General features: G+C 43.3%; 1 protein-coding gene across 1 annotated transcript; it reads right to left on the bottom strand.

Annotated features, from left to right (window-relative positions):
- Positions 1-3,069: 3,069 nt before the first annotated feature.
- Positions 3,070-12,188, bottom strand: ARHGEF39 (Rho guanine nucleotide exchange factor (GEF) 39). Its single transcript, XM_009082964.1, has 9 exons — positions 12,055-12,188; positions 11,013-11,107; positions 10,494-10,614; positions 9,356-9,474; positions 7,570-7,640; positions 6,745-6,873; positions 4,457-4,686; positions 3,273-3,361; positions 3,070-3,085 (listed from the first exon to the last, which is right to left on the bottom strand). The coding sequence occupies exons 1-9, from the start codon at positions 12,175-12,177 to the stop codon at positions 3,070-3,072; spliced, it is 993 nt and encodes a 330-aa protein (XP_009081212.1). The 5' UTR covers positions 12,178-12,188.
- Positions 12,189-12,200: the final 12 nt, after the last annotated feature.

The following is a 12,200-nucleotide window of genomic DNA, read 5'->3' as shown; positions in this document are numbered from 1 at the left end:
GCCCCACCCCGGCAGCTACACACGCCTGCTGCAGATCCCCAACCGGGACGGGCTGGACCGCGCTAAGATGGCTGTGATCGAGCTGAAGGGGAACGCGCTGCCGCCGCTCATCCGCCCGCGCCGCGACTCCGAGAAGACGCTGCTCAACCAGCTGCGGTGAAGGGCTACCGGGAGGACATGCAGCGGGAGGCTCAGTGCCCCCCAGGCACCACCATCTAGGCTGTCCCAGGGAGGGTTCACTCTGAGCTGCCCACACAACAGCCACTTGATGCTGTCCTGGGGCACAGGAGTTGGTCTCTGAAGGTGGTTGTTGTGACAGGAGCACAAGCACAGAGTTTACTTACTTCTTCCTGTGGTTTGTATAGAGGCTCAGCAAGAGAAGGAAATAAAGCTAGGAGCCCTAATGGTTGATATTCTCTGTGTAAATAAAATTTGTTCAGAAAGCAAGTTTGTTTCTGTTTAAATTATATTCCTGTGCAGGTGAGTTAGTAACTTACTCGAGCAAGAACTGGGTTTGTTACAGCTTCTGGTCCCACAGCTCTGCTCTGGGACAGCATTAGCACTCCACTGTGACAGAGGTAGTTTTCTAGAGGCCAGTGTTCAGCCTTATCAGTGAATAAGATACTTATGATTCTTATGTCCTGGGAAAGCAAAGCAGCTAATGAAAAATTCTATTGGGACACAGTAGGGCCAGCACCTAGTTCTTTTAAGTGATCTAACGCTTATTACAGCAAAATAGCCCTGTGTCCTGCATATTCCCAAACTTGGTGGTAAAGAAAGCTAAAAGTGAGGTCTGTTTGTCTTTAAATTCTTGATATAACCCCAGCACTTTTCATTTTCTTAGGCCAGTGGTCCATGACAGCTTTCAGCTTAGCAGGCAAACCCTAAGAGAGTTGAACAGCTTTGAAACAGTTGAAAGGAGACGAGATGTATCCTCTCGTCTCCCAACGCTGTGGAGAAAAGCTGCTCAGCCCTAAAGCCGCAGAGCAGGGTGGGTGATGCCCTCTGTGAATAGGTGTAGGGGCACCATATTTACCTTACCTCTGCAAGGGCTTTTAATCTGTAAGTGCATCTATTGTTAGCTGCGTCCCCTGTTGACTCATGAATGGCATTTGGGAGGTGAGTTTAATAGTATGTTCTCCCCTTTTTACCAGCATGAGCCTGTGGAGCAGAAGTAGAGTGGACAAGGGGTAACAGCTTCAAATTGAAGGAGACGAAGTTTAGGTTAGATATTAGGAAAGGTTTTTCCCTGTTCTGGTGGTGAGACACTGGCACAGGCTGCCCAGGGAGGCTGTGGCTGTCCCAACCCTGGTGGTGTTCACAGCCCGGTTGGATAATGCCTTGAGCAACCTCGTAGGGTGAGAGGTGTCCCTGCCCAGGGCAGAGGATTGAACTAGATCTCTAAGGTCCATTTCAACCCCTTTACATACTATGATACTTTTGCTGTTTTGAAAATGCTGAATGCAAATAGGATGGTAACACTGAGGTAAGTCCTACAAAGAGACAGTAAGTACCAAAGGAGCTTGTCTTATAATAAAGCAGTAACACAGGCTGGAGTCATACTTGTCTCTAGCAAGAGCTGTGCAGACATCTCAGCTTCAGATGCAGGATTGCAAGAAATCTCCATATTGCCTTGTTAGAACAAAAAGGGAGAGTAGCAGAACTTTTTCAGAGTGATTTAACTACTGAGCAGTAGGAATCTTAAATTGTTAGCTTTGTCTCTTGATTTCAAGCACAGCTAGTACTTGAGAGTCCTGGCTGTAACTTTCAAGTGGAAAAAAAATGAAACAAAACCCAATGTAAACATGGAATCGCAGAATAGAATACCAGGTTGGAAGGGACCTCAAGGATGGCTGGTCCAACTTTTCATAGCAAAACACAGTGGAAATGGTGTGGCTTGCAAAACCCTGTTGCATTCACTTCTCCCTCCCAAGTTTCACAAACTTGAGACATTTAAATGAGTGATCGTATGTAGTGAGTTAACTGTATGGAAGAACAAAATAGAAGTTATGTATTCTCTCTTCAGGACACTTCCCTCACACAGTACCTGTTCTGTTTTAATGAGCCCCAGTGTAAAATTAAGATAAGTGGGACTGCTTAAGGAAGAAGAAAAAACTGTCAAATTGCTAAAGAGTCAGTGTTCAGAAAGACCTTAATGCAGTGCTTCTAATGACCTTGAAACTACCCTCTTTGCACTTCACCTGCATTTTGCTCAAACAGATGTTCTCTCCCTCAATAGAGAGGTGATCCAAACTGCTCTTGCTGCAGAGCTTCCACATTATAAAAAATCCATGCTGAGGCTTTAACAAAACACTCAAAAGTAATACCTTATCTATATTTCTTCCTTAAGTTGGTATTTCATCTTACTAAACTGAACCCTAGCACATTACCACCCAGGATGCTGACGAACTTCTGGAGATTTTCCCTATGCATCAGGAGCAGAGGTGCTGCCCAGGCTTTTCCCCTGCGGCATTTCAAAGCAGTAAGTACATGTTACAGGCAAAGGCAAGGGCTGTTTCATCTGCATAATCTCTTAGGATTCAGACTATAAATGTGAATGCTGCTTGATAAAATGTCTATGGCCCCAAGGCACTACCAGAAAACACAGTGTAATGTCCACTTTGCCACTCCCCAAAGCACACATTTTGATCAGGGGACCCAGAAGTGTGAGCAGGTAGACATACACATAGACAAATAAATGTGAAAACTCTAATTTAGAAAGACAGTTGGATAAACACATTTTAATGAGGGAAAGGAAATCAGGCTCTCCTCTGTTTGTCCTTAAATTAATAATCTGAGGGGAAAAAGGTGCAGAAAAGCTAGAAACTTCTAAGCTAAGTTGGGGAAAAGTTTGACACAGTTTTTTTATATACAAATGCTTAGTGTGCATGTTGTTTTTTGCAGCACCTGAAGATTAGGACAGCTGACAAAGCATTCATTATCTCTCAAACACAGTGTATAGTCCCTCTAAATGCAGTTGCACTATATGTCCCTGAACATTTTCTAAGGTTGTCTAGGCTTATGCCAAGAGAGTGGCTGTTCTGCCAATCTGTCTTGTACTCAGATGGGTCAGGCTTTGAGCTTCCTGTAGAGGAAAACAAAGAAGAAGTTCACTGTTAATATGTGAAATCTGTTCCTACTATTCCCTTGTATCCTGACTGCCAGTCAGGACTTCTCTATCACCCTTACAGCCATACACAGGTCCATATGCTCATTTTTATGTCCTGTCCCCTTCCCTCATCCCCTTCCACCTCTGGAAAATAGATGCTTACCTGACTGCAGCTGTGAGACTCCGATACCATTCATTAATATCTTGTTGGTCGCTGGACATCAACAGCAGCGTCTTGTGTGGAAAGGAGAGCTGAAAGGCAAACAGAATCTGTGGTATTCCTTACCAAGGCAGCAGCTCTGACAAAAGGGGAGCCATCACCATAGAACTGAGCGCAGCCTTGCATGCTGATTTCCACTACTTTCCTTCTCAGATAGAAACATTTAACCTTGGTACTGGGAGAAACCAGAGGCTGGACAGTACAGAGCAAGTGCCAGTCTTGTCCAGCATGCTGATTTCCACTACTTTCCTTCTCAGATAGAAACATTTAACCTTGGTACTGGGAGAAACCAGAGGCTGGACAGTACAGAGCAAGTGCCAGTCTTGTCCAGCATGCTGATTTCCACTACTTTCCTTCTCAGATAGAAACATTTAACCTTGGTACTGGGAGAAACCAGAGGCTGGACAGTACAGAGCAAGTGCCAGTCTTGTCCATCCCTTCCAGCTGCAGATGACAGCTCACTTCAACTTAATGGGGTGTTTGGAAGTGGGCAATTGCAGTTCTCAACAGCTCTTCATCCCGTTTTCTCCTGTATTCCAAGCTATCCCTAGGGGTCCTTCCATCTACAAGTCACAGCTTACCCCTTGTCACAGCTGACAAGGAATGAGCTAACAGCTCCTGGTGCTGCAACGTAGCAAGACCCAAATGTGAAACCCCTACTGAAGACACTGGTCTCTCTCAAGTGTCCTGCAGGCCTCAGGGAGTAAGATGCACAAGTAACATCTGTTGTGGTAATATCCACATCTCTTTCGTTGTGTTTTTCTGTAAGTTCAGCCCAGAGTCAATGTAATGCTACATATTTATTGTTGCATGACTGTGGGGCTGGACCCCCAAACCTGTGGCTCTGATGAGAGCCTGTCAGGGTTGTACTGCACACTCCTCACCTGAGCTAAGTGAAGCAACCAGCAACCTGTACCCCAGAGTGTGCAGGAGGGCCTACACCATGGATGGAAAAGGACTTACATCACTCAAGTAGAGAAGGGTTGCCCTAACTCAGACTAGTTCATTGCATTTAATATCATCACCACTCTCATCATCCCAGCTCTGCAGCTGCTGAGACAGCTAGAAATCTGCTTCCAAGTCTGACTGCAATGGTGCTCCTGCCAGGCAGGCGTAGGAAGACTTACACTGAGGAGCCCTCCCTGGCTCTGCGTGTGGCCGAACACTTTATCCACGGTGCACTGGCGAAGTGGGTAGACAGCCTGGCATGCCAGTTTGTGCGAGTTCAGTGGGTGCAGTGGGTGACAGGGCTTTGCTGCAATAAAGATGTCAGAGAACAGGAAGAACATCCTGCGTTTCAGTTCTTCTCCCTTCGTAGGCACCACCAAGAGCCAGCCTTCCCGGATATACCAGCGTCCTAAGCATGCAAGGGAAACAGAGGCAGTTGTCAGACCATCAGTGGGAAAACAGCACAAAAGAATGTAATGAGACAAACAGGAGCACAGTGTGAGCCACCCTTGTAGGTCATCGGTTTCGATATCAGTTCCAGCCGCTAGAAGGCACTAAATATCAACGTGGTCTCCAGCACACCAGATCGGAGAGCAGCAAGAGCAGCAATTCACCCAAAACGTTTAGTGTATGAGAAGCAGGCTAAAGCTGTTACAAATCTGCTTTGTTAATTAAGAGGATATTATGATATGCAAGTCTGCTTAAAGCTATCAGAACAAAAACATGGTTTGGAAATGGTATGCATACCTTTAAATTAACATAAACCTTCAGGAAACACACCATGTGCTATCTTAGGCAGTGTTGCCCCATTGTTTGTCATTATTGGTGAAACAGAGGTTAGCCTAAGCTTTGAAAATTTGCTGGGTTTTCCCTTGGTTTTTTTGCTCGTGTGTGCCAATTAAATAAATTTAAATTAAGACAAAACCCAAACCCCCATGTTTCACAGGTCATCTGACTATACACAGACCTCCAGCAGATAAGAGACTACAGAGTGCAGATCACTGTTCTAAGGAGAAGAGAGCAGAGAGACAAAACAATGAGTCTCTGAATAGACAACATTATCAACCTCTCTTAAAGAACAGAACCCAGTGTCACTCACCCATGAAATGAACTTTGATAAAGTAGGAGAAAGGAAAGAAGGAAAATGAACAAATCAATGTGATAAACCTAACTGTAAGCAGCAATTTTAAAACTGGCAACTATACAAAATGTCTAACTATCACTAGGACAAGAGGGCACAGACTCAAGCTCTGCCAGGGAAGGTTTAGGCTGGATATTAGGAAGATATTTTTTTACAAAGAGAGTAGTCAGGCATTGGAATGGGCTGCCTGGGGAGGTGGTGGATTCACCATTCCTGGAGGTTTTCAAGATGAGACTGGATGTGGCACTTAGTGCCATGGTCTAGTAATGACGGTAGGGTTGGACTCAATGATCTTTGAGGTCTCTTCCAACCTGGTTGATTCTATGACTGATTCTATGGTTAAAGCAGAACCTCTAACTAGGATTATTGTGCAAGCTGTCCACTCATGAGAATTATGAAAACACCTCAGTAAGGTTATTTATAAAGATCTAAAGCCATAATAAGCTATTGCCACCTGGCCTTGTCTGGGCAAAACCTGCCAGGGAATTTCAGGCACTGTTGTCATGTATGAGATATTAAGTACCTTTTGGAAAAAAACACACTTTTGTTTTAATTAGGGATTGTGTCTTAACTCTGTATGCTACAGTCACAAAACAAAGAGGCAAGTGAATTCCTGCTTAGCTTACTCCACAGGAACCACTCCTCTTTTCTGAAACTGAGAAAGAGAAGGGTGAGGTGCAGGAATAAATCCAAGTTAAAAAAAGAAATGGAAGAAAGGTGTCAGCAGCATGGGGCTGGACTGGGAACTGTGTCCCTCAGGCTAAGCTCTGATCAGTCACAGCAACTGTGACTTTATATATCTCAGGCATCAACACAAATACTCTGATTTCTGGCACGTTTTAGCCATCCAGATAAAAGAAAATTCTTCATATGAAGGGTATGAGCAGAAGTCCATGAAGCTTATAGCTTAGGATACAAGATACCACAGTCTTTGGGCCGTGACACTGAGAAATCTGTGATTCCCACAATGGAGGGAGGACAGTACCACTACTGACATTCTTCCAACATTATTTAGTCTCTCTCTCTTTCATTCTCACCCAGGACTCATACTCATGACCTCCTTGGGTTCCTAACTTTCTTTCTGCATGCCATCAGCTCTTCCTATCTGAGTGTCAGGCAGTTGAGCTACTGCTTACCCTTGCTCAAAAATTCTTAACTTAAAAAAGAAAATGTGCTTGAATTAGTAGTCATATTCCTTCACCCCCTCTCTATGGAATGTGGGGAGAAGGGGAAAGCTGGTTAATGTGAATTGAGTGAGAGAAGAAGAGCATATCTCCAGTTACCTGAGCATGGCAGAAGACAAATAGAGCCGTCAGTAAGACCTACCTGGAGTCAAAATCTGAGTCTTCTGTCCTTTGAGCAGTTTCTGAACCCGAAGTAGCTGCAATGAGTTCTGCCTCTTATCCATAATGTCTTGGACCCACCAAGATACCTCAGAAAGAGTTTTCACAGCCTCTGAAATTACAGCAGCATGTTCCCAGATAATCACAAATGAGTATGTATTTTGCCTTATCTGTCTTGCTGAGAAAACATAATATGAAATTAAGAAGAAAAGTTTTAAACCAAGTACCAACAACAGTTTCATTCAGTAATTTCAGCAAGAGATTGGATTAGATGACCTTCAGTTCTAGAAAAAATTTGTTTGCCAAGGAACCATTAGACAGAGGAATAATTTCCTGGATTTGGAAGCAAAATCAGGAAAAATGCCCTACAAGTGTTGTTAACTGCTTGAAAATACGGCATGAATGACATGAATTATCCTAGAAAACCAAGACAGGTGACCAAGAGAGTCACAGAATGGTTTGGGTTGTAAAGGACCTTAAAGATCATCTAGTTACAACTCCTCTGCAATAGGCAGGGTTACCTTCCAATTAGACAACCCTATAAGCTAAACAAACAAAAAAAAAAAAAGGGATGCCATTTTTCCACCTCCTTGGCCACTTTCCCAGTCAGTTACTCTACATTTTTCTTTCCAATATGTTCTCAGGGATATATTGATCAGGATGCAGAAAGGAGATAGTAATTCACTAGAATCCCAGTAAAAGAAAGATTCATATTCCTGTGGAAACAGACAGGAGGTGAGAATCCAAACATTATTAGGGAGGAGGCTATCACTGATCAAAGTGCCAGCTTCTACAGGTGGAATCATACTTGCAAGTTTCTGGTACTCAGCACTGTCTGGGCTGGTATTCTCCAGCAGGTCTCTGAAGAAATGCTTGTACCTAAGTTGGAGAGAGCAGGTTTAATTCACAAGACACCAGTAAAGTAGCACCTCCTGTTAGTGACAGCATCATGAACAACACTCCATCAGAAGATGGAGTGTAGACCTCTAAGCTTCAGTGACATTAATTTTATCTTCAGGTTTATCAGCTAAATTAACCCAAGTATTTTATACATCTTGCAAGCCTTCAGCTTTTTCTGGGATTCCAATAAAAGCAGCCTCACAAATTACTTAAGTTCACGAGACTCTCTTAGCATTCACATAAAAATGCCTTCAAGGACACACACTTTGAGCTATCTATTTTTTTAATATCTGAATGGTGGCATTCATACCATGTTTCCTGCCCACACAAGAAAATAAAGGCATTTCTAAATGAACCAGGATCTGCCTTTTTCCTTTTTCCTCTCCAGTCTTTACTAGAAGCAATTAGATCTCTGCAAATGCTTTCTCTCAGTAAAGTCAAATTATTTTCAGTCTGAAATGACAGAAGGAATTGAACAGATTCACAAACTGGTAAAACTCATATGACTTAGTGTATATGTTAACAAAGTTTTGAAGAAATCTGCACATGATAGAGCTGATTAATGAAAAAAATTAGACCTCCTGTTAACAAGGTAACATTTTTCCAAACAGTTGGACAGCAACAAATACGCTGCTATTTTACAAATTTAAAGGAACTATTCAAAGAATTATAGCAAAAAAACACGGATCAGTTTGGGATTTATTTCTGCCAAGCTGATTAAACATGTTACATAAAGCTACCTGAAAGACTGTGGTATGCTCACTCCAAGTTATTTCCAGACAAACAAGGTGCTCAGTCTCTTAAATTTGCTTTAGTGTGGATAAGACCACTGCTGAAACACAGCTACTTCATCTATAGCAGCAGCAGCTAGGTTCCCAGCAAACTACCTGTGCTCTTCATTATCCACACACCCTCCACAAGAAAGGTCTGCCTATGAGTGCATGCAGCAGTCTCCTTGTGCACTCAGCTTGCCCCTTCAGAGGGGAGGTGATCATAGAGTATCCTGCGTCGGAAGTGACCCATAAGGATCATCGAGTCCCACTCCTGCCTCTGCAGGGGACGGCCCCGAGGATCACACTGTGTGCACTCACACTGTGTGCTCGCTTGAGTGTTGTTCAAACAGTTCCTGAAATTTGAAAGTCTTGGTGCCTCAAGAGGGAAATGCAGCAATCCAGAGTGGATCTGCCCAGGTTCAGACAACTGCAGTAGGCATAAAATCTGAAGAAAGTGTATGGCCCTGATAACCAGAGGGAAGAAAACCCTCCTGTGTTCATTAATTTCATCTCTGTCCAAAAACAACCATCTACAAAAGAAGAGTGACAATGCTCCCGTTCAACAACCTGTACAAAAGCTCTGTCAGAGGCCACCACTTCAGCAGCATTTCAGACAGCTTGCTGCCATTCAGGGCTGAACTTCCCTAGCCTACTAAGATGACAGAAAGCCTCCAACTCTACCCAAGAGCTAGATGAAGGGCATATGAGTCAGGGCTAAAACGAACTACCTCCCTGCATCATCTCCCATCCATGTACACTGATTCTCTTTACAGGCACATCTTCACAACTTCACTGTTGTCTATTATGCTCCTATTTTGAGACACATTAAGCGACTTTACCTCGCCTAGCAACCAAGATGCTGTTATGCTCCTTCTTCCCTTCTCATGCTAACCCCTTGAAGACTCACAATTGCTTACTTACTGTTGCAGTCTCTGCAGGGGCAAAGGAAGCAAATCCTCTAGCTCCCTCCCTTGAAACTGAGGTCGAGTCTCCTGGAGTTTCTTAAACCGCCGGAATGATTTATTTTTCCTCAGTTGCTCCTGTGTGCAGCAGAAAAGGCATATAACATTGAAACTGCATAAAGAACTATGTGCTCTAGTCTGCACCAGAGCTCAGAATCCTTCAACTTGGAGTTGAGTACTCCAGTCCTAATCACAAGCATCAACTTCTTTTGTGGCCATGGGCAAGTCAGTCCCTTTCTCCTGATCATCATTTACAGTGGGTAATAGAAGTGATATCCCCGCTTCACACAAGCACAGCATTATAAAGATAGTATGCACAGCAAAGGAAAATAAAGGAAAAGGAAATGTTGACACAGTTTGGAAAACAAAGAGTCCACCTGTGGCTTTGTGCCACTCATTTCGAGGCAAAGTAATGCATCCCCACATTCCCACTGCCTCAAGGCAAGTATCCAAAGTGGCTTTTTCTCTTGGGAAATCAAAAGTGTGAATATGTGCATGCAAACACAAACATCCCAGTACATCCTGCATCTGTGAACAAGCATGGGCAAAAACTGGAAATTAGGTCATTTAAATTCCAGATAGAGCTGCCAGGACTTTGGAATATAAACAGGTCCTACTGAAATTTCTTGGAAGACAGGTTGTATTTGGAGAGGTAAGTAGTAAGGAAAATATTTTCTTCTACCATAGAACAAAAACTGCTAAGGAGAAGGAAATCCTACTGCTAGGATACAGTTAGTGACACTGGGAAAGACTTGATCTGGTGATTCCCAGAAAGAAATCGCTGTACTCTACTGAAAGCCTGGAAACTCTCTAGGTTTGCCAGCCAAGGAGTGGGAGTAAATATGTAACTCCGAGAAAGCTGTGTTCAGCATATGCAAATATATACACAAACACCTGAAAAAAGCATCAAAAATTTGAAGGTCTAAGTAAATAGAAGTTTTAATCATTTTATTATGGAAGAAAGACTGAATATCATCAGCCCAGAAAAAGTAGAAAACTGATCACTCCAGAAACAGAAAAAAAAAGGGAAGGATGTAGCTGTTTCACAGAATGGAAGAAAAGAAAGACTATAAAGAGTAAAGTGGGTGGATATTTACCTTCAAGGTTTTATTTGCCTGCTCCAAGTTCTCAGCATAGTGGCCATAAAGATCCAGATTCTGACAAAAATTTTCCAGTCCTGATCCCAAATTCCCTCTCTCCAGGTGAAGTGACAAAACACTGTGCACAAGGAGCAAAGATAGCTTGTGAGGGGTATATTGCTGACTCCACTTTCACAGGTTCTGGTTCGTTCCTATAATGATCTTCCTTTGTCACTCTCCACCTCATATCCAATTTCTGTGCCAAATAAGTGCTTGGAGGTCACAGAGTAAGCTACAGCATGCACACTGTGAAGGAGACTTACTGAGCTTAAACTACTACTCAACTACTGGGTATCCAGATATGTGGACACAGATCAGCAGTTTCCTGGGTACACATCCAAGTGCCACCAAGGCTTGCAGTGCTGGAAGTGAATGCCTCTTTCACAGGGTGTTGGCTTTATTTCCCAAAATCTATTTTCTCATCAATGTAGAGTCCTACCAATATAATTACAGAAATTGCATTGTGTGGCCACTTACTTGCTGGCCGAATATATGGATTCCAAGGGTCCAAATATAGTTTGCAGCACAGCAGGTTTCAGAGTCCCTTTGGCCTTTAAAATTGTCACAAAGTACTAAGTAGGAGAAAAGACAGAATTTCAAGCAGGTAGAATTCACAGGTCATCATCGAATCACAAAATGTCTTGGGCTGGAAGGAACCTTAAAGATCATCTCATTCCAATCCCCCTGCTATGGGCAGTCATGCCACCCACAGGGATCAGTTTGCTCAAAACCCCATCCAACCTGGTCTTGAACACTTCCAGGGATGGCGCATCCACAGCTTCTCTGGGCAACCTGTACCAGCGCCTCACCACCTTCACAGTAAAGAATTTCTTCCTAATATCTAATCTAAACCTATTCCCTTTCAGTTTAAAACTGTTCACCCTTGTCCTATCACTATCTGTCCACATAAACAGATGCTCTCCCTCTTTTGTATAAGCTGTCTTCAAGTACTGGAAGGCCACAAAGATTATTAAACTATGAGGTCACTCAAAAGTTATTTGTGGCACATAGCAGAAGCCAGAAGCTGCAGCCTGCACACTCTTGCTCGGAAGGATATCAAACATTGTGAATGTCTACCTAAGACATCCATCATCAGATGAAGGCTTTATGTGTAACTTTGGCTATAACTACAAACATGTGGAACAGTTCTGCAGCACTGATAAGAGTCTATTACACTATCTCTAGATGTATCTGTTTTTCACCACCTTATTCATAATATTTGTCTTGTCCGTGCCCCTACATTTCGTACATCCAAGCATCTTAGGATGAGTCTCCTATACAATCAAAGCTTGAAAGATTTATGTCTGTGCACAGAAGAAAACCAGAAGGCCAAACCCATAACCTATCAAATATTACAGAGGAGGCAAAAGAAAAACAAAAAAAACCCCAACCTTTCTGCCTCAGCAGGTGTCCCAGGCACTAGAGATATATTAAAGCTCTTCACCCTTCCCCATGACAACACTAGTATGTATGTGCTGTCTGAAGATAATAGCACATCAGAAGGGGCACAAATACTCACTGTGACCACCAAATCCAGCTGCTCAAGGTATTTGTGTTCGGTTTCCAGCAGCTCCTTGGCTGTCCGGCAGCGCTTTCTCTCCCAGCGAGCCCTCTGGTCTTCCACCGTGTTTGCTCCAACCATAAATGGCAGGGATGAGTCACCCA

The sequence above is a fragment of the Acanthisitta chloris genome, unplaced genomic scaffold, assembly GCF_000695815.1.
Source record: "Acanthisitta chloris isolate BGI_N310 unplaced genomic scaffold, ASM69581v1 scaffold12609, whole genome shotgun sequence".
NCBI lineage: Eukaryota > Metazoa > Chordata > Aves > Passeriformes > Acanthisittidae > Acanthisitta > Acanthisitta chloris.
The sequence above is the reverse complement of the archived record's forward strand: the minus strand, read 5'-3'. Positions and strand labels throughout refer to the sequence as shown.